This window comes from Sphaerodactylus townsendi, linkage group LG01, assembly GCF_021028975.2.
Source record: "Sphaerodactylus townsendi isolate TG3544 linkage group LG01, MPM_Stown_v2.3, whole genome shotgun sequence".
NCBI lineage: Eukaryota > Metazoa > Chordata > Lepidosauria > Squamata > Sphaerodactylidae > Sphaerodactylus > Sphaerodactylus townsendi.
Window position 1 is genome coordinate 98,850,881 of NC_059425.1, and position 23,309 is coordinate 98,874,189.

The following is a 23,309-nucleotide window of genomic DNA, read 5'->3' on the forward strand; positions in this document are numbered from 1 at the left end:
GTTAACAACTATACCAACTATACCAAGCACTGAAGGCTGCAGCGTTTGGGACTCTTTAGTTTGGAGAGGAGACGTCTGAGGGGGGATATGATTGAAGTCTATAAAATTATGCATGGGGTAGAAAATGTTGACAGAGAGAAATTTTTCTCTCTTTCTCTACAAATACTAGGTAACCAGGGGCATTCATTGAAAAATGCTCGCTGGGGAAGAATTAGAACTAATAAAAAAAGGGAAAAGACTTCTTCACTAAGCGATGTGATTGGTGTTTGGAATATGCTGCCACAGGAGGTGGTGATGGCCACTAACCTGGATAGCTTTAAAAGGGGCTTGGACAGATTTATGGAGGAGAAGTCAATTTATGGCTACCAATCTTGATCCTCTTTGATCTGAGATTGCAAATGCCTTAACAGTCCAGGTGCTCGGGAGCAACAGCCGCAGAAGGCCATTGCTTTCACATCCTACATGTGAACTCCCAAAGGCACCTGGTGGGCCACTGCGAGTAGCAGAGAGCTGGACTAGATGGACTTTGGTCTGATCCAGCTGGCTTGTTCTTATGTTCTTATGTTCAACTAGTGGTACCTCCTTAATTAGGTTAATGATTTACCATCACAAACACTCAAGAATTAGCACATTAAACAGTTTCAAGTCTTAGATGAGATACATATTTGCACTATGTCCTTATGTGGATGTCAGCTTTGCAAAATATTGCAAGACTGAGTAAAATATAAGTGCAGGTTTGTTCACTTAAGACAAAGCAAAGGATGTATTTAAGAAATTTAGGGAATATCTGTGTCCTGTCACTCAGATGCTGAACTGTCACAGGCATTTCGTCTCACTACACACACACACACACACACACACACACACACACACACACACACACACACACACACACACACACACACACACACACACACACACACACACACACACACACTGTTACTTTTTCTGGCAATTTTAATTATCATATGATAACCTCAGAGTGTCAAGCAGTTATTTTTTATTGAAGCTATTCATCAATTGGCAGAAATCACTGATGTGGTGACCCTTCCATCCATGGTCACCAAAAGTGATGTCCCCTCTTTTAAAAAATAAATATATAAAAAGTGCCAACTAATATTTGTTCCCTTAATTCTTCTTCATGTGGTAGCTGTCACCAGGAATATTAATACCCTCCCCCAAGAAAAACCCCTCCTTTATCTCATCTTGGTAGTGTGTACGAGCTTATAAGGCAAAGTGGATGGCTTATGTAGTCCTAAAAAAATTAGGGTGAGATTCCAATGTTTCTTCAAAGTAAGATTTTGTTTATAACTGATAGGTAACTTCAAGGTTTGAAGCTAAATATTGACAAATAAAATAAAATAAAATGGAGGCAACAAGTACTTTGAGGACTTCACTCAACATAAATTTACTCTGACACTTCCTGACAGCTTCTCTCTCATAGTCCTCTCAGTCTCTCTGTCTTTATTTTGTCTAACAGTTTGTCTAGGCTCTGGCTTTCTCTGTATACACTTTGACTTTCTAACTCTCTCACACAGCTTTGTCACTCTATGACATCTCTCCCAGAAACCCTCACACAGTTGGATTCTGCACATGACAAATATAATGGATGTAGGATGCAATGCAAAGTGTTTGGGTAGGGGACTTTGCTCGTCCCCAAAATGAGTCTGCTCTGTTTCATTTCTCACAACCTGGGATTTTTGAAAATCACTAAACCCACAATCCTTTTGCAAAATCCTGAGGTAGAGCCGCTCCTGTGTGAACGGCCTGGCAGGAGGTGCTTTATTTCCTTTCCTTCCATTGTGCTGTGTCCACAGTCAGGGAGAATCCACCTGCCATTGCCCTGCCATTGCAGGGAGACCCCTTTCTGTTTTTTTCTTTATTTTGTGTGTTGCACATGCACAGCTCTGCAGGTACAGCCGATTGTATTGTGGGATGATCGGCATGGCTGCAGGGGTTCATTTCTATATGCCTGCACAGCTACACATGTGTTGCAGGAAATAACAAAAGAGAAGTGTCTCCGTGCAAAAGGTGCAAAAGCAACCCGGATTGTTTCTACTGGCTCCAATTGATGCCTTTATAACGACTGCAACCCATTATACATTTGCTGTGCAGAATCGACCACACTCTGCCATGGTCACACAAAGCTTTAACTGTCTCTGTCTAGAGTTGACACTCCCAGTCTTGTCATTCTGAAATCCTGACACCTTCTGCCAGTCTAACATAGCCCTCCCAGATGCACATTCTAGAATCAACCAATCATATTCCATCCCGCTCTCATCCCTCTTTCTGTCCAATTCAGCTCTCAGTGTAAAGTCACTTACACACACACAAACAATAATTACAGATGACCTTAAGTAGATCTTCAACAGGGTGACCCAGGACTTTTCCCCATGCTGAACTTATTCCGGATTTTCTTGGCAGTCAGTCCACAAGCACTGAAATTTATTTGGGCAGCATTCTCCCACACACCTACCCTCTATCTACATTTTCAGAGCTGTGGAAACAGATTATTTTCTTCCACATGCCATCAGCAGGGGCTGGTACAGTCATTATTAGTGGCGTCATTTATGCTATCACAGCAACCACCCCCCTTTTTTAAAAAGTCCCTAAAATATTGATACATTGCTACAGTGTTATAACATTAGGCATAGCAAGTTCTCTGAGTAAACAGCTTTTATTTTTTCAAGTAAGCTTTTATCCCTTTCCCTCAAAGATTTATGCTTTTTCCCTTCTATATCAACAAGGGAAGAGGCTAAAGACTTACTATTTTGAAATGAAAGCTGGGAATTCAGATAACTGTTAATCCTATTGTTACAGCAATGAAGTAATATATCAGTGTTTCTGGACTTTTAAGAAACTGGTCTTCAGTGTATGTGGGAGGTTTAGAGTGGTTTGGCCACCACAGTCCACTAAAAAATGGGATAGAGGTAAGTGAGACGAAGCAAACCTACAGAAACATTGGCTCATTCCGCACATGTAGAATAATGCACTTTCAAACTCAGTGCTCTTTGAAGCTGTGCGGAATAGCTAAATCCACTTGCAAACAGTTGTGAAAGTGGTTTGAAAACGCATTATTTTGCGTGTGCGGAAGGGGCCATTATGTATGAGGGAAAAGGTACATCAAAATTGGCTTCCAGAAACTATCAGGGTAAAAGTGGTCTGAAAAGCCTTTGGGGGAGGGCGGTATATAAATATAATAAATAAAATAAATAAAAGACTGACCAAAGCAGTATGGGACCAAACCCCATAAAAATCCATTCAGAAAAGCTCCAGTTTGGAAGACAACATTATGTGTGTTTTTAAGTGAAAGTATCCTGCAACAACATTGACAACCACAAGCCGGTAGCCAGTTGTAATTAAGTAAAGAATATGTGACATACACTCATGAAAGACAGCATGTGTTTTAGAGACTTTAAGGTTGGATATAAAACATCAACTGTGACATTATATTATGGTAAAATCCCACTTTTTGCCATCAAGTCACAACTGACTTATTGCAGCACCATGGAGGTTTTTCAAGAGAAGAGATGTTCAGAAGTGGTTTGCCATTGCCTGCCTCTGCATCTCAATCCAGGACTTCCTTGGTAGTCTCCCACCAAGGATGTACCGCCCTAGGTACATGGGGATACCCATATCCCCAGGTGCACACCTTTCAGTCATGTGGAGGGGCGCCAGACGCTGCCCACCATGGTGCCCCATCCCATTCCCGGCATCCCTGCAGGCCCTGGGGAGAGCAGAAACCGGCATCCAGGGATGCAGGGGGGAGCTCCACAGCGGGCAGCAATGGCACCCTGCCCTCCCAATCTCCTTGCAGGCTGGCTTCTTCCTTCCCCAGGCCCTGGGGAGAGCAGGAGCTGGCCTCTAGGGATGTGGGGGGGCCTCCACTGTGGACGATGTCAGTGCCCTGCCCTCCTGGGCTCCCTGCAGTCAGGCTTCCAGAAGCCAGCCTACAGGAAGCCCAGGAAGGTGGGGTGCCACTGCTGCCTGCTGTGGAGCCCTCCCCCGCCCCATGCAGGCTGGCTCCTCTCCCCAGTGCCTGCAGGGAGGCCAAAATGGGTGCGGGACCCCAGCCTCCATGCTTTCAAAAGTCGGCTTTCAAAAGCTTTGGCTTTCAAAAGCCAGCCTGCACGGAGCCCCGGCCCTGAGTGCAAGGAGGTGCGTGGGTGGGGGCAGTGGTGGGATTAAAATAATTTAGCAACCAGTTCCAGGGGTGGAAATTCAAATAATTTAACAACTGATTGTTTACAAGCACCATTTTAACAACTGGTTCTGCCGAAGTGGTACAAACCTGCTGGATCCCACCACTTGGTGGGGGGTACCTGGAGAAGGAGTTGACTCCAGCTGCCATTTCCCCCCAATATGCCTCTGTCTCCCACCAAATACTAGCTAGGACCCTACTTAGCTTCCAAGACCTGATAAGTCAGGGTTAGGCAGGTCAGGGCAAATAATTCATTACACTGCTCAAAAGTTCTCCAGAATTTTAATTGAATATTTGTAAGTGCACTGTGTAACTGACTGGGAGCAGGATGTATGTAAAGTTTAGTTTATGTTTCGTCGTCAGTTAAGTCCATATAGATCTGCCACTGCACTATGAATATCCAATATTCGATCCAGATTTTTTTGTAGTACTGATGCAGACATTATATTATATTTTTATATGTTGCTCTTATGTCATAATATGTAAACCTACAGGCAAATTAGTAATATGTAATACAAATTTGTTGATTTGCAGATTAAGGGTTTTTAATCAGTTGGATGATGAATTGAATTCTCATCAGCATGAACTTAAATGGCTAATGAGCAAAGCAAAGCAAATAGTTCAAAAAGATATAAATCTTGCTCCAGAAGTTGACAAAGTAATAAACTGTTTGGAATTTACTTGGGAGGATACTAAGAAACTAATCCAGGAAAAGTAAGTACTAAATGTAATGTTTATATTTTGTTGGGGATGCATAAACACCCACCAGTTTGGCTCATGCCCTGTTCCCTAGTTTAAAAGCAGAGAAATGATTGTTTGATTATCAGTTTGTCAATCTGCTTGTGGACATTTGACAGGTTGTTTCATTCTTACCTTACTAATCATACAGTACAGTGCAAGTAGCTTCTTGCACATGTGTTCTCACACAGCCCATCTGAGGTCTGCTGCTTTCCAACCTAGCTATGTTACTGCTCTACTCACAATCAGTTGTTTAAATAGACAGTTTCATTATTCATAAATCATATAAACCAGTCATGAATAAATTCTGTGTTTCAATAAAATTCAACCCTTTTTATGGTGGCTCAGTAGTCCTTAGTAATGCTAACAGCTGCCGATTCAGCAGCAACCTTGTGACTGCACAGTCTTAGGAAAATCTGCTCAAACAGGGCCAGATTTGGGGCTGTGTGGGGCCAGCTGCCCTGCGCGCAGGAAGAGAGGTGTTTGTGGCAGAGGGGGGTTGCCGGTGAAGCAGTCACTGGTCAGTGGCTGTGGGTAGCTGCCGACCTGGCTGCTGTCCACATTGCCCTGCTGAGCACATGAAGTGGGGTGATGACACCTCTCCCCTGGCCAACCCTGTTCCTGGGAAACAGCATAATGAGGCAGAGGCTACAAACACTCAGCTTGGCTCAGTCAAGCCACAGCTTGGCAGCCTAGCTTTGATTCTCACAGCACCCGGGCAGGCCCCAGCACACCCAGTCAGAGGCGTAGCTGGGCCATACTGCGCCCGGTGCACACTCTGTGTTTTCTATGCCCCCTATGGCGTCCCTTCCCCCCCCCCCCACACTTCCCTTAGTTCAGCCTGAAAGTGCAGGCTGGAAAAAGCAGCCTATTCACTTGAGGTTGAAAATGGCCTGGTGGGAACTATACTTCCCAGGAGACCTTGGGGCTCACAAGGTCTCCTGGGAAGTGTAGTTCCCACCAGACCATTTTCAGCCTCAAGTGAACAGGCCACTTTTCCAGCCTGCACTTTCAGGCTGAACTAAGATAAGTGTGTGAGGGTTGGGGAGCCACGGGGGACGGGGGGCACTGCAGGCAGTGATTTTCTGCCCCCTCCCAGGCATGTGCCCGGTGCAATGTGCCCCCCGTCCCCTAGTAGCTCTGCCTCTGCACCCAATACATTGCCAGCCCTGCCACCTCCCTTTTCTTTGGCAGTGTCCACCTTCCTTGCAACCTGGTCAGTGAATAGCTGCCACATTAGATCACAAACTAGGGACAAGGTGAAATGATGAAATGATGATGAAATGATGAAATGACTCTCATCATGTTTCTACATTCATTAAAGTCTGTCTTCCTAACATCTAATATAGGTGTCTGACTATGAACTCCCCTGATTCTCAACAACAAAATTCTAGGAGGGATTTATAGATTGCTAAAATAATGTAAAAGTGTAATCATTCATTAACAATGCATCGAAGTCAACACAATTTATTCTATCGTTTAAAAGAGTAGTTGATTATATATGTATATATTTTTGCCCCACTTCAAAAAAATGTAGATCTGCCTGAATGCAAAACTGGTTCGGCAGGCATTTGAAGGTACTCAGCTTGAACTGAAGAGACTGCGTGATTGGGTCTCATCTGATAGCTATCGTCAAACACAGCAAGATCTGCAGTCAAATGTACTCATAGTGAAATTTGCATCATTCCTAGATGTTGTTTTTAATTGAAATATTACAGTGCCTTAACATTTGATGCTATGTATAATCTATTATCTCTTGGAGAGGAAGTGCTTGTGTATATATTGTCAAGAAGAAATTCGGTAGGAAATTCTACATAATTGTTCATTGTGTCTTCTGTGTGCAACAGGTTTCAAAAAGTATACAAGTAATTTCCTATAGAAACTTCCCTGTGCACTTAGGTCATCATCTGAATTTGTTGCATTTTGTTGCATTTTTATGCCAACATTCCTCCTACAAGCTCAGGGTAAAACATATGGCCTGTTCCCTCTATTTCACATTTCCATGAAGTAAGTTTATGCTGAAAGAGAGTGACTGGCCCAAAATTATCTTAGTTTTATGGCTGAGTGGGGAATTGAACCCAACATGGTATAGTGGTTAGAGTGTTAGACTAGGACTGGGGAGACCTGAGTACAAATGCTTATTGCTCTCTCAGACTGACAGGTTTGTCGTGAGAGTAAAGAGGACAGGGAGAACCATTTAAACCATTTTTATTGCCTGATTGAAGGTAAGCTGTGGCAGCCATTTTGTGATTGGCTTTGCTTCCTATGGCAGCCATTTTGTGACTGCTACAACCATATTGTGTCAGAATTCCAACAGGTTCAATGTTGGATACCCCTACATGGAGCATTATATCATGAAAGCCGATCAACTGCCTTGATCTATGAAGCCATACCTTGAGAGATAAAGTATATGGAAGGACATGAAACAGTCTTTGTAAAAGCTGTAGAGCACTTTCCTGGTAGAGGTCTGCATGGCTCTTTTTCTGTTACTATTTAAGAAAAGGTTCAGACCATTCTGTTTTATCAGATGTATGGAACTAGCTAAATTTATGGAACTAGCTAAATGGAACTAGCAGTCAGATTAATAGCGGTTAGTGGTTTAATTTGGTACCTTGGATTATGGCATTTGTTAGTAGGATTTGCTTCACTTCATTTTTCGACATTTTATTATTTTACGTAGCTACATTATACAGATTTACATATCTAATTGATTGAAGAGGTGTGTTATAAATATTTTAATTAATAAATATGTGTCATCACATTTCTTGCCAGGCAGGATCAATGTTGTATCCTCATTGATCTGATAAGAGAATATCAGAACCTGAAATCCATAGTAACTAAAGCCATAGAGGGTGCTAGTAATGTAACAGTAATCAAGATCATACTTAAAGATCAAGAAGATGTCAAGTGGTCTTTATCAAAGGTAATGTACATATTTTTCAATTAAAACAATGACAACAGTATTTGTTTACTTAAACATTTTGTATTTTTAATGGGATTGTAGTCGCTGCAGCTACAGATAGATTTCCTGTTTCAGAGAGCTTTTACTTTTCTGTTCCAGCTGAGTTGTGTAAAGATTTGTGTAAAGATCTTAAGGTTGTGTAAAGATCTTAATATATACAGAAGTCCAAACATACTCCCGCTTTTTGCCCTCTCTTTTCTTTGTGCAGGACAAATCAGGTATGTTTTTCTCCATTTCTGGCCTAGACAACTTGTGGGGCATCAGCCCAAGCATAGTGTACCAGTCTTCTTATTTGGCAATCCTTGATAACTACACTGATTTGCAGTCTTAACTGAAACAAAACAAATTGTCAATCCCTTACCATGTAATACTGAACTGTGTTTGACATGGCATATCACAAGTTCTGGAGAACTACTGTAACGAAAATATGTTTTTGTTAACTGCTGATTGATTGATTTTTTTTTTGTGGATTGCTATGTCCTGGCCCTAGTTTATCAACAGATTTCTAACAATTGCAATAATTAAAAAAATTCCCTGGGCAGGAATTTTGAATAATGGCAATAAGACCCCCTACTTCTAGGTAAGATTAAAACTGCAGTCCTATGCACTCTAAGCACCACTGAACAAAATAGGACTTGAGTGTTCTGACAAACTGTAGATAACAGAAGGCTAAAAGTGAGGTGGACGAACCAAGGACGTAGGTAAGGGGGGGGGTTTCTCAGGTTCAACCCCCCTTACATGTCTGAAGCTCCCCCCCCGTTTGTGTTTTTTGTATTTTTTAATGTTTTTTCGGTTTTCAGGATAGCAGCACCATAAGTTTAAGGATTTGTTGGGAGTCTCTCCTGATGATACCACCCAGGTTTGGTGAAGTTTGGTTCAGGGGGCCCAAAGTTATGGACTCACAAAGGGAGTGCCCCATCCCCCGTTGTTTCCAATGGGAGCTTATAGAATATGGGGGCTACACCTTTGAGGGCCCATAATTTTGGACCTCCTGAACCAAACTTCACCAAACCTGGGTGGTATCATTAGGAGAATCTTCTAAAGATACCCTGAAAGTTTGGTGCTGCTAGCTTAACAATTGCACCCCTGACAGGCACCCCCCCCCAAATTTCCCCAGATTCTCCTTTTAAATCCACCCCCTTCGGCATGGTGGGGGAGAATCCACCCCAAAACAGCATCACTTTCAATGTTGTTTTAACTGGGGACCTCAGATTCTCCCTTTAAGGTGGATTAAAAGGAGAATTTGGGCTCTTTAGTTTAAACACCTTTGAAAGTAATGCTGTTTGGGGTTGGATTCCAGCATCAGAGCGGCCACCCATGGGGGGGCAAAACTCAGATTTTGCACCGGGCTCCATTTTTCCTAGCTACGCCTCTGCCCAGAGGGGAGGGCAGAAGGGGCTGCTGGCTGGGAGCCCAGCTGGTGGGGGGTGCTGGAGGGCGGGGCAGGGGAGTCTGGTGTCCCTGGCCTCGGAGAGCTGCTTTTATAAGTACTGAGGCCTGGGCGGGGCTTGGGGAGGCGTGACCTCGCCCCCAAAGGCGGGTGGGAGTGTGGTCTCACCCCCGAACCCCCCCATAAAAATCTATTCCTACTTCCCTGGCATGAACCACAATTCTGCTAGGTTTAAATTATGTTCCTACCATATTAGATCACAGTTAACATGATCTAGAGGCAGCATTCTATTCTCAGATCAGCACAGGTACTATAATACAGGGCAGTAATGAGATAATGTTCTCACTAAATGTGCAAGTCTATTTACAGAACAATGTGTTGAGAGAGGAGTTTCTCACTGATGAAGGAAAACCGAAAGCACGTACAAACGTGTCGTGTTCTGTTTTATGCCCTCGTTATGATTGTGGGAGTTCAAGCTTCATAACAACGACTTGTAGATTGCCTAGCACAGGTCCTGACATCCAGGTGCAACTAATTAGTACTGCAGCATTAACAGTCAGAAACATTACATTGATCACAGAGACCGTATGTTGATTTATTACATGAATATACTGATGCAAGATTCATTGTAGTGTTGAAGTGACTATAAAGGAAGCATATAACCTACAGGTTTGGAATGAACTGTTGAATGAATTGAAACGTTTTCATAGATGTACTTTACTGTAATTGAAAAATATTGTAAATAGACTTGCACATTTAGTAAGAATATTGTTTTGTATATGGATTAATTTGATGTATTGTACAATACTCTTGTCATTGCAGTACTTATATGCAACAATTTTGGTATTTTTGAATCATACTTTCCTTGTTGATTTCTGTTGCATAAGGTCATTTATATCAGCAATGAGATAATACATATGAGGTTGCTGAATATAAAACAGAACTGTTTTGTTTGCAGTTTGCTGGATCATGGTGCTTAGATATAACATTACTGTTATCTGTGTGATCCTAACTGCAGTGTTAATTATGAAAGTGTTAATAGATTTAATGATCCTGATATGGTTTGTTGTCTTTAAGTTCCACTGAAGTCAATGGGTTTTAAGTTGATCATGACATGTAAAATTATCTTAAAATTAGGTGACTAGGGGTAATTAAGCAGAGTGTATGCATGATGCTGCCTTGTACTGAATCACATGCTTGGTCCATCATCTGAATATTATCTACTCAGACTAGCAGTGGCTCTTCAAGGTGTTCGACTGAGGTGGACCTCTTTACAGATGTGTGTAACAAGCATATATTTCTGTTCACAGCATGAAGCAGCAAGGAAGAAGTTGAATGACAGACAGACTGACCTGGATACTTTCACTAGCAAAGGAAAACACTTGCTAGCAGAACTGAAAAAGATTCCAAATTGTGATCCCAGACAAGTGAAAATAGATATGGACAGTACTGTGGACAAATGGCTAGATGTAAGAAAAATATTAAATAGTAATTAAAGATTAAACTATTGATAATCAAACAATTAATCCCATTTCCATTGGTTCAATGGGAAATTTATTTCTGCCCATTATGGGATTCTTGTGTACACAGGAAACAATTAGTCATCAAAAAATAAACACAACACAAACAAGCAGTCATTAAAGTTATTTAGAATGACTTTCATTCTATTAGCATCATAGAAATCAGAATCTTGTTGTTCCTTTAGAATTTTAGAAAATTCAGCAATATCCCTAAAAAAGGTCTCTATTTCAATCTTTAGATTTTTATCTTTGATGGTGTTTTCATTACTGTACAGTATCCAACAAAAGTATCTTGGCCCTATAAAATACCATTTGACATAAATAGCTTCTGATTTCTGTCTCTGAAAAGAATATTTCAATCTCTGGCTTGACTACTGCCAGCTAAAAGCACTGGTGGATACAGAGACACAGAAACATAGTGCTAGAAGATACCTCAGGAGTCACCCCCCTTTGCGCAACACAGGAAATTCACAACTCCCTCCTGCCCACCCCAGTTCCCCCAGTGATTCCTTTTCTAAACCTAGAAGAAGGCAAAAAACCTCCATTATCCCTAGGCCAATCATGTCTAGAGGAAAATTCCTTTCTGATCCCAAAGGGGAGATCAGCATTACCCTGAGCATGTAAGCACTGGCTAATCCCTCCTTGCCATGATTTGTTTAAATTCAGAGAATTAGCATTGCTGGAAAATAGCCATTTTGCCTCTGCTCTAAAACCTCTAAAGGAGGAGAGCCCTCCACCTCCCTGTTCCACTGAGGAACCACTCTGACTGTCAGGAAGGTCTTCCAAATGTTTAGACAAAAATTTTTTGATTTAATTTCAACCTACTGGTTCTAGTCTAACCTGCTCCATCCTCTATATCATAGCCTGTTAAGTAACTGAAGATGGCTATTATGTCACCTCTCAATAATGATTTCCTCTGTGTCCCTTCCCCCTCCAGCAGTCCCTTCTGACTCCTGGAAAGATGGTTTCTGGGACAGTGGGAGCCATATGAATAATATGGGTCAGGGGACTTCAGTGAAGAGGGAGAAGAAGAACCATTATCCATCTACTATCATCTGTGCTTGTGGAGAAGGAGGGAGGTGATTTTGTCCCCTTCCACCTCCTAATCAGAGCTCCAACGTCTATTATTGTGGGGGGGAAAGGATGGGTGATTGAAATGAAAATCTGTGCTCCTTCTATGACATCATTGAATTCAAACTATTTCTCAGTTTTGTTGCAATAGTGATTTGGTTCTAGGAAATATTCTTCAGGTTCCATTTTCTTTCATTGCATAAGGTTTCAGAGAAGCTTGAAGATAATATAGAGAAGCTGAGAGTTAGTGTTTCACTATGGGAAGATGTGCTGGCAGTTGGTGATGATATTGATAGTTGGTGTAGTAATTCTGTCTCACAGCTGAATGACATCATAAGCAACTTGACCAGCTATCAGGGAACCGAGTCCTTCTTGGAAGAATTTCAGGTACTCTAAAATATACACATACAATATTTTCTCTGTGTTATCAGGTGCCAGGTTTTGGAAAGGAGCTGAAGTGAAAAACTGAGTCCTTTGGGAAGATCTCTAGAAGTAAAATGCTTTTTATCATTAATATGAACATGAAAGGAGAGACTACACTTTAAAAGTTCTTAGAAAATGCAACATATCTCTTTGCACTGTGCATACAATGACATATTTCAACCCCTTCAGGATTTCTGTCGGAAACAAGGGGAGGAAGGCAAGTTTTATCCTAACCACAGTGATATTCTAAGTACAAGCTTTACTTTACCAAAGGAATAAATGGTCACCCTAAGTAAATAGAACTCAGGAACCTCTGTTTCTGCCCATCTGTGAGTGAGAAAGTCTCTTAACCATGCCATCTCCTATCCAGTCAGACTTCCCACCTCTCTCTCTCCCTCCCTCTCCTTCTCCCATCCATCCCCTTCTCCCATCACCAACTAGTCATTTATTAGGGTGCTTCCTTCCTGAGGATTAACTCTCAGGAAACTTTTGACCTCATTGTGACTTTGCCACCAGCCTCATTGCCACCTTGGCAAGATTTTTCACACTCAACTTACTTAGCATGACAAAGTCTGAAGAATTTTACAAGTATGGAAAAAGCCCACTCATGAAATATTTTCCCTTTTTCAGTAAGAAATACCTTGTTTAACAAACCATTTCACTGATTCCAAATGTACAGCATTAAAATGTCAAAGGATTTTCTCAATGGAATTTTGGAGGTCACTAGAAAAAAACCCTCTGATACTATGGTCCAGACATATACAAAATTTATGAACTGTTGTTTAAATGTAATAATTTTGCCAACAATTAGTAAACTGTTATCATTAATGTGATAGATTATTAAAACGCCTTAACCCCCCCCCCCCAAAAAAAAACACAGATGGTAAACAACTTCTCAACCTGGAAGCAGAGGGCGGACAAAATGGTGGTTATGTTTAGTGGGACACCTCCTTGTTCATAATCCAGGAAATTTGAGATGTCCCTCAAATTTCAGAATCACACAGCTGCACTGCAAATTGTAAGTACACAAAGGGCCAAGTATTGCATACATTTCATTTTTTCCCAATATTTCCATTGTCTCCTGAAAAATACAATGAGAAAAAGAGGTTTTTTCCCATTAGCTTCAACATGTCCAAAAATTACTCCTTTGCCTACCCTTTGTGGATCATCTTTCTTTTCCTTTCCCAAAAGGAAGGTCTGTTCTTTCTCTTTTGGCCTCTCAAACTGTAGGTTAGGTGTGACTCTAGTTGGGTATGTACTGGCCACATACTATCCTTGTCTAGGGCCACTTGTGTTTATATGGTGCTGGATCTCTGGAAGGTTCTGTTGCAGACTGTAACACACTCTCCCTCACTCACAGAGGCCCTACAGGTGGGAGAGCTGAGAGTTCAGCTAATAGCTGCTGATAGCCCAATCACACCTCACTCACACACCAGCTTTTTAGGCAAATCCTGTAAGGAAATGTAGGCTGCCACCTTTCTGAGGGAAAATGGAACTCTTGAGAGGCGTTTTAATAGTAAAACCAATTTATTTACAGTATTTTTCTTCTCAATTTGATGGTTCAGAGAGATTTTAAGCGTTTCTTTTACTTAGGCAGAGACTTCTTAGATGTTACATTCAGATCTTAGCATTTTTCTTTAGCTGTTTCACTTAAAAGGCTGTTTCAGTTTATAATATACTTTCATGCACCCCTTTAAGTCCTTCTGGGTAAACCTTTCCTACACAGTCCTGAACAAGATCCTGAACCACCCACCCTTTACTCCTTCGGATTTCACTCTGGGCTGGGACAGACAAGCTCTGGGTTTCTCTAAACCCACACTTGACTCTGCCAATAATACTAACACACCCCCAGGAACTCTCTGGTCCCATATCTAGTTGCTGGCTCTTCCGAGACATTACCAAGCCCTTTGTGTGTGGCCTTAGGATTGTCCCCGTGAATAGGTTTTTTCTCTGTTCTTTCACCACCCACTGGTGAAATAAGGATCTTTTCCTCTTAGCTTTTTAGAGATTTCTTTGAGAGCTCTGGCCACCAAGCCTCTTGACTCTCACTGACAGGATCTGTTGACTGACTCCCTCTGTGTCTGACTCGATCTGACTTCCTCTCTCAGGCGAGCACACGCCCTTTTTGTGGCTCTGGCTAACTGCATCTCAGCTGACCAATCAGGTGGAGCTCTGGTTAACTCATTGTGCTCCTGTTCTGTCTGAACTGCACCTTTTAAAATTAACCATTTATACTGTAATCACACAGACCAATATGGTTACCATCTGAAACTATTCCCACTTCTCTTTTTCTACCTTTCCCCTTCCAGTAAAAAGTAACTTTCTAACCTCTGAACTGATGTAGACCCAGTTATAAGAAACCTTGATACTCATTTTTTGTTTACATGCTTCCATGAAAGGCATTTCACCAAAACCATTTTTTATTTCACTGAGAGAAAGTGAAGGATATTTGGGTATCTCATTGAGGTGGAAATTGAAGTGACTTCCTTGTTAGTGACCTCAGTCATGGAGAATCACGTCAGCTCCTATCTGCAAGACACTACCCCAGAGGTGTAGCTAGGGAAAGTGGAGCCCGGTTCAAAATCTGAGTTTTGCGCCCCCCTCCCACCCCCGCCCAGGCAGCCACCTAGAGGCATAGCTGGGCCATACTGCACCCGGTGCCCACTCTTTGTTTTCCACCTCAACCCTCTGGGGTGCCCTGCCACCCAGAGGGCTCGCATAGCCCCACCCCCACACACTCATAATCCCGCCCTCTACATGCCCCTACTGCTGGCTCCTGCTCTTCCCAGCATCTGGGAAGAGCAGAAGCCTGCCTGCACAGACCCCAGGAGGGTGGAACAGAGGCATATCTAGGAAAAATGGAGCCCAGGGCATAATCTGAGTTTTTCACACACCCCTGCTCCATTTTCCCTAGATACAGTGGAGGGGGGAGAGAAATCAAGCCATCTGCCGATCTCTTCGAGGAGTGCCCAGGTCTACTGCTGGGCAGGCAGCAGGAGGCCCAGGTCTATTGCTGGGCAGGCCAGAAGGGGTTGAGTCAGCGTCCTGGCAGGGGCTCTGGTTCCGGAGGGTCAACACCCTCCCTTGACCTGTGGCGCCCACCTTAAAGGGAGAATCTGGGGTCCCTAGTTTAAACACCATTGAAAGTGATGCTGTTTGGGGGTGGATTCTCCCCCCCCCAAAAAAAAGAACCAGCATCACTTTCAATGGTGTTTAAACTGGGGACCCAGATTCTCCCTTAAAGGTGGATTTAAAAGGAGAATCTGGGGTCCATAATTTAAACAACATTGAAAGTGATTCTGGAATCTACCCCCAAACAGCATGGCTTTCAATGGTGTTTAAACTAGGGACCCCAGATTCTCTTTTTAAATCCACCTTAAAAGAAGAATCTGGGGTCCCCAATTTAAACATTGAAAGTGATGCTGTTTTGGGGTGGATTCTCCCCCACCCTGAAACAGCATCACTTTCAATGGTATTTAAACTAGGGACCTGAGATTCTCCCTTTAAATCCATGTCAAAGGGGGTGGTTTTAAAAGGAGAATCTGGAGAAATTGGGGGGGGGGTGCCTGCTGTCAGGGGTGTAATTGTTGAGCTAGCAGCACCAAAATTTCAGGGTATATTTAGGGAACTCTCCTGATGATACCACCCAGGTTTGGTGAAGTTTGGTTCAGAGGGTCCAAAGTTATGGACCCTCAAAGGTGTACCCCCATCTCCTATTAGCTCCCATTGGGAACTATGGGAGATGGGGGCACCCCTTTTGGGAGTCCATAGCTTTGGACCCTCTGAGCCAAACTTCACCTAACTTAGGTGGTATCATCAGGAAAGTCTTCCTAAAAATTCCTGGGCGAAATTTTAGGGCTCTCTAGAAAGTTAGCTCAGAAGAGGGAACCTGCGGCTCTCCGAGATGTTCAGGAGGCCTGACAATTCCCCATCCAGCCTGCAACAGCATGGCTGGTGGCCATGCTGACAGAGGCTGATGGGAATTGTAGTTCCTGAACATCTGGAGAGCCGCAGGTTCCCTACCCCTGTGCTAGCCTAAAAGCTGCGCCCCCTGCAGGCCAAAAACGGGAAAAACACTAAAAATACAAAAAACCCAAACTTGAATTTTTTGCACCTCCCCCCGCACGCGTCCAGTGCACCACATGCACCCCAGCCTCCTGGTAGCTCTGCCACTGTACTACCTGTTTTATATTGCCCAATCCTAATTCTATTTCTGTGAGTGTTGGAATCTAGGGAACAGTAAATATACCTTGGCACACATACATAAGAATAATCGCTATTTGCATCAAGGATAAACTCTGCTGTTACCATGGCTGAAGCAGTTCTTTTTCACATCAAATCAGAAGTGTCCTGGCAAATCTAGACCCCTGGTGGGAACAAACCCCACCTAGATCTGTTCACTTCCTGAAAATGCTTGATGGGTGCCGAAAAATGTGTCTGTGGCTGCTAGATGTTGGTGACCTCTGGATTAAACTTTTGATACAAAAGAAAATGTGGAATTTTATGCAGAATCTTTTTTTTTTTTGCTTAGCAAACAATTGAACTGTTTCCAGCGAGTTGGCATTAATGTGTGCCATGTGCTGCTATATATAGTCTACTGCTATGCTGTTTTCACTTGAAGAAATTGTAGATATTTGTTGCATCACATTATCCTTATTTTTTCATCTTGAGATTGCCATGTCATGCCTCCTTATGCCATGGAAAATTTTGGAAGTCTAAGCATTTAAAAACCTGCAATATCAGCACTCACATCTTACCTGATGAGAGGTTAAAAGTGTGTGGATTGGTTCTCATGGAATTCCATTAACCTATTAAATAAATTTATGGACATGTGATATATAGTGTAGGTGCTTTTATCCAGTATTTTGTCCGCTATTTAAAGACTCATCATTTATTTGGTTAATTTCAGCCAAATTGATTTTTAACTAGAAAAGAATAAAGTGGAGTAATGATAAGAAATAAGAACTTTAATGCTTTATAGATGTTTTCTTTTTAAATAGAACATTTTCTATTCTGTAATTGTTTATTCTAAACCATTGCTAACTGCATCCACACTTGATAGTTATAAATTTATCCACATGTTCTTTTACAGTCTCAAATTAAGCACAAAGAGCACAGCTTGGAGCAACTTCATTTAAAAATTTGTGAACTTAAAGAACTAGTAAATATGGAAGAACTTCCCACAGATCTTCAGGTGAGATATCATTTTAAACACTTTGTAGCTGTAATTGAACAAACATCCTGGAGAATAACTAAACTGAGGCTATCGTACTTTGGTCACATAATAAGAAGACAACAGTCACTGGAAAAAAACAATGATGCCAGGAAAAGTTGAAGGCAGTAGGAAAAGAGGAGCACCCAAAATGAGATGGATTGACCCAATCAAGAAAGCCCTCAGTTTGCAAGACCTGAGCAGGTCTATTCTAGTTATGCTGGCTTTGTATGTAATGGTTTTTTGTTTTTAAATAGCAGAGAGATTATTCTACCCAAGAGTTGTGCTAAATTTGTAGCTCAGCTTTAATTCCTTTCAAATTGGAGACTGATTTTATTTTGTTTGGACATTTTTCTTTCCTTGAAACCACTGGTACCTCTCATATGCCTCTCCATATATAGACATAACATTCAAAGCAATAATAAGCATACTGTAAATATCAGAACCATTTAAATCCATCTGTATTTCGTAAAGTTTTTAGAAGCAGATCTGAGGAAAAAGCTGATACATACAAAAGAAATGAGTGAAGTAGCAAAAGAAACTCTGAAAGATTTCAGTACTCAGAAGATGCAGTTACAGAACTTCATTAATCAGATGGAAGATTGGCTTGCCAAAACGGAAGAATCGCTTTTACACTGTGCTCATAGCCAAGATCCGTCTGGTCTAAGTACAATCAAGGTAGGAGCACAAACAAACAGAAACAAAAAGATTTTGAGCTTCATGTTCCTTTCAGGCTTTACTCTCACTGTTGTGATTATTGTAAATCTGACTCTGCCTGGATGTTTGTTATCATCTGATGATCACATATATATTGTGGCTACATATACAAAATAGGTTTTAAATGATACAGATTGGAGGGATTTCTTTCTGTCTTCAGCTAGACTTCAAAAACTAAAACTATTTAAAATGTATATGAGGCTATGTGTGTATTTCCAAAAGGTGATATTTGTAGTCATTGACCTACAGCTGAGGTACAAAAAAAGATAGTTTAGAATTCTGAGACATCAGTTTGTGATTTTAATGCCATTAATGAATAAATCAATTTCGGGGGAATTTTAGAATTTAAGAAACTTAATATGCTGGCGTATAATTGAACATAATAAAAGTTAAACATCATGTGATATAAATGTCATGAAATTGTTCTTCAGAAAATACAAAAAGAGTTTCAGCAACAGCAGAGCCGATTTGATTCCATTCAGGAGACTCTCAACAGCCTCTGTCGCAAATATCCATCCATGGAACTTGAGACCCTTGGGAGCACTGTCACTGCACTGATTAAAAAGTATGAGACTGTGAATCAGTTAAGTTTGAAAGCACAAGCTTCCATGCAGGAGTCCCTGGAAAAACATTTTTTCGGTGAGTCCTCGAGATTGTTAATATGTTAGCCATTTAGACCACAGGAATGTATGAAACTTCTTAAAATAATCATGTCCTCAGAGGCTGGTGAAAAGTTTCCATTGACTTCACATAATCATTTGCAAGCATAAGGACTATAAATCTCTTAGTGTCAAAAATATGTTATTGACTGGATTTTATACATAGTTTCTTAACACATTTGCTATTCAAGGCAGGAGCACTGATCAGAATTTGCTCAAATGTGCCTTTCAGTAACATTAGATTGCAATGAAGTACCATTAATGTATTACCAGTATTCCTGATTTTATCATACGAAGTGATTTTTATTGGATTTTGCTAGGTCATGATTCAATCTCCCATTAGTGAATTAAAATCTGTGTTTACTTTAGTAGCAATGATTGGAGTGCATAATTCGGCGGTGGCAGCTGTTAAAAAGTTCTGAACACAGAATGTCTAATTCAGCCTTTTAATTTTCTTTCTCCTTTTTAAGTGACAATGACAGAATTCCAAAATTGGTATTCTAAGTTGAAAATCACTGCAAAAGATTCATATATTACATCTGGTGACAGTAAATCAATAGATGAAAAACTCCATGGATTGAAGGTATGATTAGTGAAAGTGAAAAAAAATTGTTTTAACTCTTATGCATTCCTGCAGTCTTATATATCTTACGGTCTCTAATGGGTTGTGCAGCCAAACTTAGAGAGCTTGTTGCTGCTGGATCCCACTGACATCCCTCCCTGCATTCTCCATTTATTAATTTGCCAAGGTAAAGGGGGATGAGGACATCTATATGGAACAATATTTTTTCTTTACTATTGTAAGCTGCCTTGAGCAGCTCTGGAGACACAGCATATTTTATTATTTATTTATTTACTGTACAATTTTTTCCTGCCCATCACCAAAGTCCCTGGGCAGGGTACAGTCATTAAACACCATAAAATACAATCATAAAAACATCTTTTAAAAAGTTGTTACAACTTCAGTTTCAGCATAGCCTTAGTATCACATTTGGTCTATGCTGAATAGATTCTAGCAAGCCTTTTTTTTAAAAAAAAAAAGTACTTTCATTGATGTTTGTATCATGTGATTAGTCTACCAGTCTAGACTCAGCTTTCTAAATATTTGATGAAAGAGATGAAATGCATAGCCCTCACTTCAGTTTCCTTCCCATTCCTCATGTAAATCATGTTTCACTTAGGAAGTGCTGGACTCTCTTGATGAAAGCAGGAACAAACTGGAGGTAGCCTCTCAGGAAGGAGAACAGTTATGTGCTTATGTACCAAAATCATCAGTGAGTAGCATTCAGGAGCAGATAGCCAAAGCTCATCAGGACTTTGAGGAATTTCTGAAACAATGCTTGAAAGATAAACAAGCTTTGGAAGAATGTGCTGCAGAACTTGAAAGGTAGGCTATTTAAATTAGATGAACATGTGATGCATTGTACCAAATAGTTATATGAACTGCCTTATGCCCACTCAGGCCATAGGTCCATCTTGTCCAGTGTCGTCTGCACTGACTAGCAGTGGCTCTTGAAGATTGCATGCAGCGGTCTTTCCTAGTCTAGCTGCTCAAACTCTTTTTAACTGGAATTGCCAGGAACAAAACTTGAGACCTTATGCATACTTAGCTATGGTTTCTACTGAAAAAAATCCATTTGAAAAGTTAACGTGTATTTGAAAATACTGACATATAATTCAACGCTGTGAAATCATGGGTGATCATTTTAAGGGATTTCCTTTCTAGAGAGTAATAGTGATGTGTTTAATCTTCATTCATGGAATACCAACAGTTGCAGGGAAAACAATACCATAGAGTTGTTCACATACCAGACAATATTTTCTTTCTGTTTTTTCATTATTCAACCAGAAGTGAAGTAGAATCGCCACTATTTATTCTGGCCACAGCTTAGTAAAACTTAAGTTGCAATCTCTTCTTTCCTCAAATGTCTCATTTGCTGCTCTGCAACTTCTCTGCAAGTGGATGTCCAGGGAACACACAAGAGGCGACCGTGGGCAAGGATATGAAGAGGATATGGATCAAGAGATCTTACTTTCCTGTGTATCTCAAAATATAAAGGATGGTATTTGGTGTCCATGGTAGGAGGTACCAGCATGTGCTAGGAGTACCAAAACCATCAAGACTGAGGGAACATTTGACAGTTTGAATGGCATACCAAAAAAATCAATTTCCTTAAAAAAAAGTGTTCAGCTGTAAAATTTGGATAGTGCCGCCCCCCCCCCCCCCGTTCTTAAGGACTTGTTTGGCATATTTAGATTCTTGCTGAGTATTTTAAATTATTTGTCAGTATAGAAAACTATTTTTGTGCAGCTCTGATTTACTAGGTGATGAAACTTATATCTATGAAACTTATATCTAGACAAATTTCTTACTGAGTGGTGATTAACTATGTAATAATTATTGAATTGGTTCTAGACTTTTCTAGAAACAAGTCTTATATTTTTCTTGATAGCTTCAAGGCTCTGTGCAAAAACCAGAGCCAGTGGCTTCATGAAATGGAGAAGAGAATAAGTACAGAAGCTTTTGGAGAGACCAAACAGCACATTCCTGATAAGAAAAATGTGGTGCAGAAAGTGGAAGCTTTTCTCGAAGAACTACTGCTTGCAAGGTATAAAACCAACTTTACTGTATTTTCCTGTTTTGCCAATGTTTTCAGTGATGTATTATGAGACCTGTTTGGCTCCCATATGGGAGGCCTGTCTTCCACTGTGCTTTCAGCTCCAACCAGGGAAGGTTCCTTAGCATCAGAATTGACCTAAGAAGAATTTAACCTCTCCCCAGGAACTTTGTTGTCCCAACTGGCTAGTTACCACATCAAGAAATTCTCCAGCCTTCTTCCATCTCAGCCATCTGAGAAGTACCTTTCCTCAAAGGGAGGTTGCTCCATCCCCTTTCTTTGTGCCCAGTATGAATCCTTCCTTCCCCAGTGCACCCTGGTGATTGGCAAACCAATCCATCTTCCTCACCTCTGTTCCAGCTAAGTCTACCATGTCATACCTGTCCTCCCTGGAGGCATTCTTCCCACCCTGGCTCAGCCCCCCTTCATTGGCTTTGCTCTCCTCCAGCTTGCCAGTACTTGCTTCCACACCACCATCTGAAAGGGTCATTGTCAGCATTTTGCCAGGCTCTGGTTGTGATGCATCTCCCCCACAAGTCCTGGCCATTTTGGAAGTTGCCTCTCCTGCTCATCAGAGGCACCTACAGCCTGGCTCACTGGTTCACTTCCCCCGCCCCATCCCAGATAAGGAGGGGGAGGAATGCCCCCCCCAAAGGTCCAGGAGACTGGATGACCTAAGAGATATATACCATATATACTCGAGTATAAGCCGACTTTTTCAGCACATTTTTATTCTGAAAAAGCCCTCCCCGGCTTATACTTGAGTGATATATGGTAATTCCAAGATGGCAGCTGGAGCTGGGGCTGCTGTGGGGATCCGGTAAGCTTGTTGCTGCTTTTTTCCTAACTCACCAGAGAGTCGTAAAAACAAGCTGTAAGGACAGCCTACATAGCATTACAACTAGGTTGTGTGTGTGTGTGTGTGTTAAAAGAACACAAGGCATTTCTCTCCTAAGGGTTATTGGTGCATTGCATTCTAGATGAATACAATTCTTCGTACAGTAGTTTACTGCCAAACACTGATGTTGCTGAAGAGCAAAGTTGGAGCAAAGTTTAGGCTGGCATGGCTATGAATCCCAGAATTATTCTACATTTGAAGGAAAACAGTGGTTCATTTGTGTTCCTAGAGTGCTGGAAAGCTGCTCATCCCTAATGCAAACTCTGTTAAGCAACTCTATCTCATCTTGCTTCCAAATCTTCTGTTTTTAGCTGCTACTGAGTCAAGTTCGAAGGCTTATACTCGAGTCAATAAGTTTCCCATTTTTTTGTGGTAAAATTAGGTGCCTCAGCTTTTATTCAGGTCGGCTTATACTTGAGTACGGTAATGAAAGTAAGTTGTTTGCTTTATCCCAGTGGTGGCGAACCTTTGGCACTCCAGATGTTATGGACTACAATTCCCATCAGCCCCTGCCACCATGGCTTTATCCTCTTCAATGGCAGAAGATTTTTTCCTACATATTTTCTACATATTTTCTACATATTTACAGCAGGGCCCCCCAGTCTTTTTGTGCTTGGGGATACCTTTGGAATTTTGAGAAGGTGTGGTAAACACCACCTCAAAATAGCTACCACAGGAGCTGGAGTCATATGATCAGAATATGATAGATATCATTTGGCATTAAAAACAGACAATTTTGGCTAAGAGTTATTAAATGGTTTAGAAATTAAATGGTTGAGAAATTCTCATTGAGAATTTACAGTCAAATTCAACTTAAGTGCAAATAATATAGAACTGCAGTTTGATAATACATTTTTTACTAGTCTTGGCATAAGGGCTAACAATTATTTTTCAAACTGT

General features: G+C 41.3%; 1 protein-coding gene across 1 annotated transcript in view; it reads left to right on the forward strand.

Annotated features, from left to right (window-relative positions):
- Positions 1-23,309, forward strand: part of SYNE1 (spectrin repeat containing nuclear envelope protein 1) — a 375,888-nt gene that overhangs the window by 92,199 nt on the left and 260,380 nt on the right. Inside the window, exons 35-44 of the mRNA XM_048488624.1 lie at positions 4,736-4,915; positions 7,712-7,862; positions 10,602-10,760; positions 12,087-12,269; positions 17,398-17,499; positions 17,992-18,195; positions 18,666-18,873; positions 19,364-19,476; positions 20,075-20,280; positions 21,347-21,502. Coding sequence (XP_048344581.1) covers positions 4,736-4,915; positions 7,712-7,862; positions 10,602-10,760; positions 12,087-12,269; positions 17,398-17,499; positions 17,992-18,195; positions 18,666-18,873; positions 19,364-19,476; positions 20,075-20,280; positions 21,347-21,502 — 1,662 coding nt within the window. The remainder of the gene's footprint in view (positions 1-4,735; positions 4,916-7,711; positions 7,863-10,601; positions 10,761-12,086; positions 12,270-17,397; positions 17,500-17,991; positions 18,196-18,665; positions 18,874-19,363; positions 19,477-20,074; positions 20,281-21,346; positions 21,503-23,309) is intronic.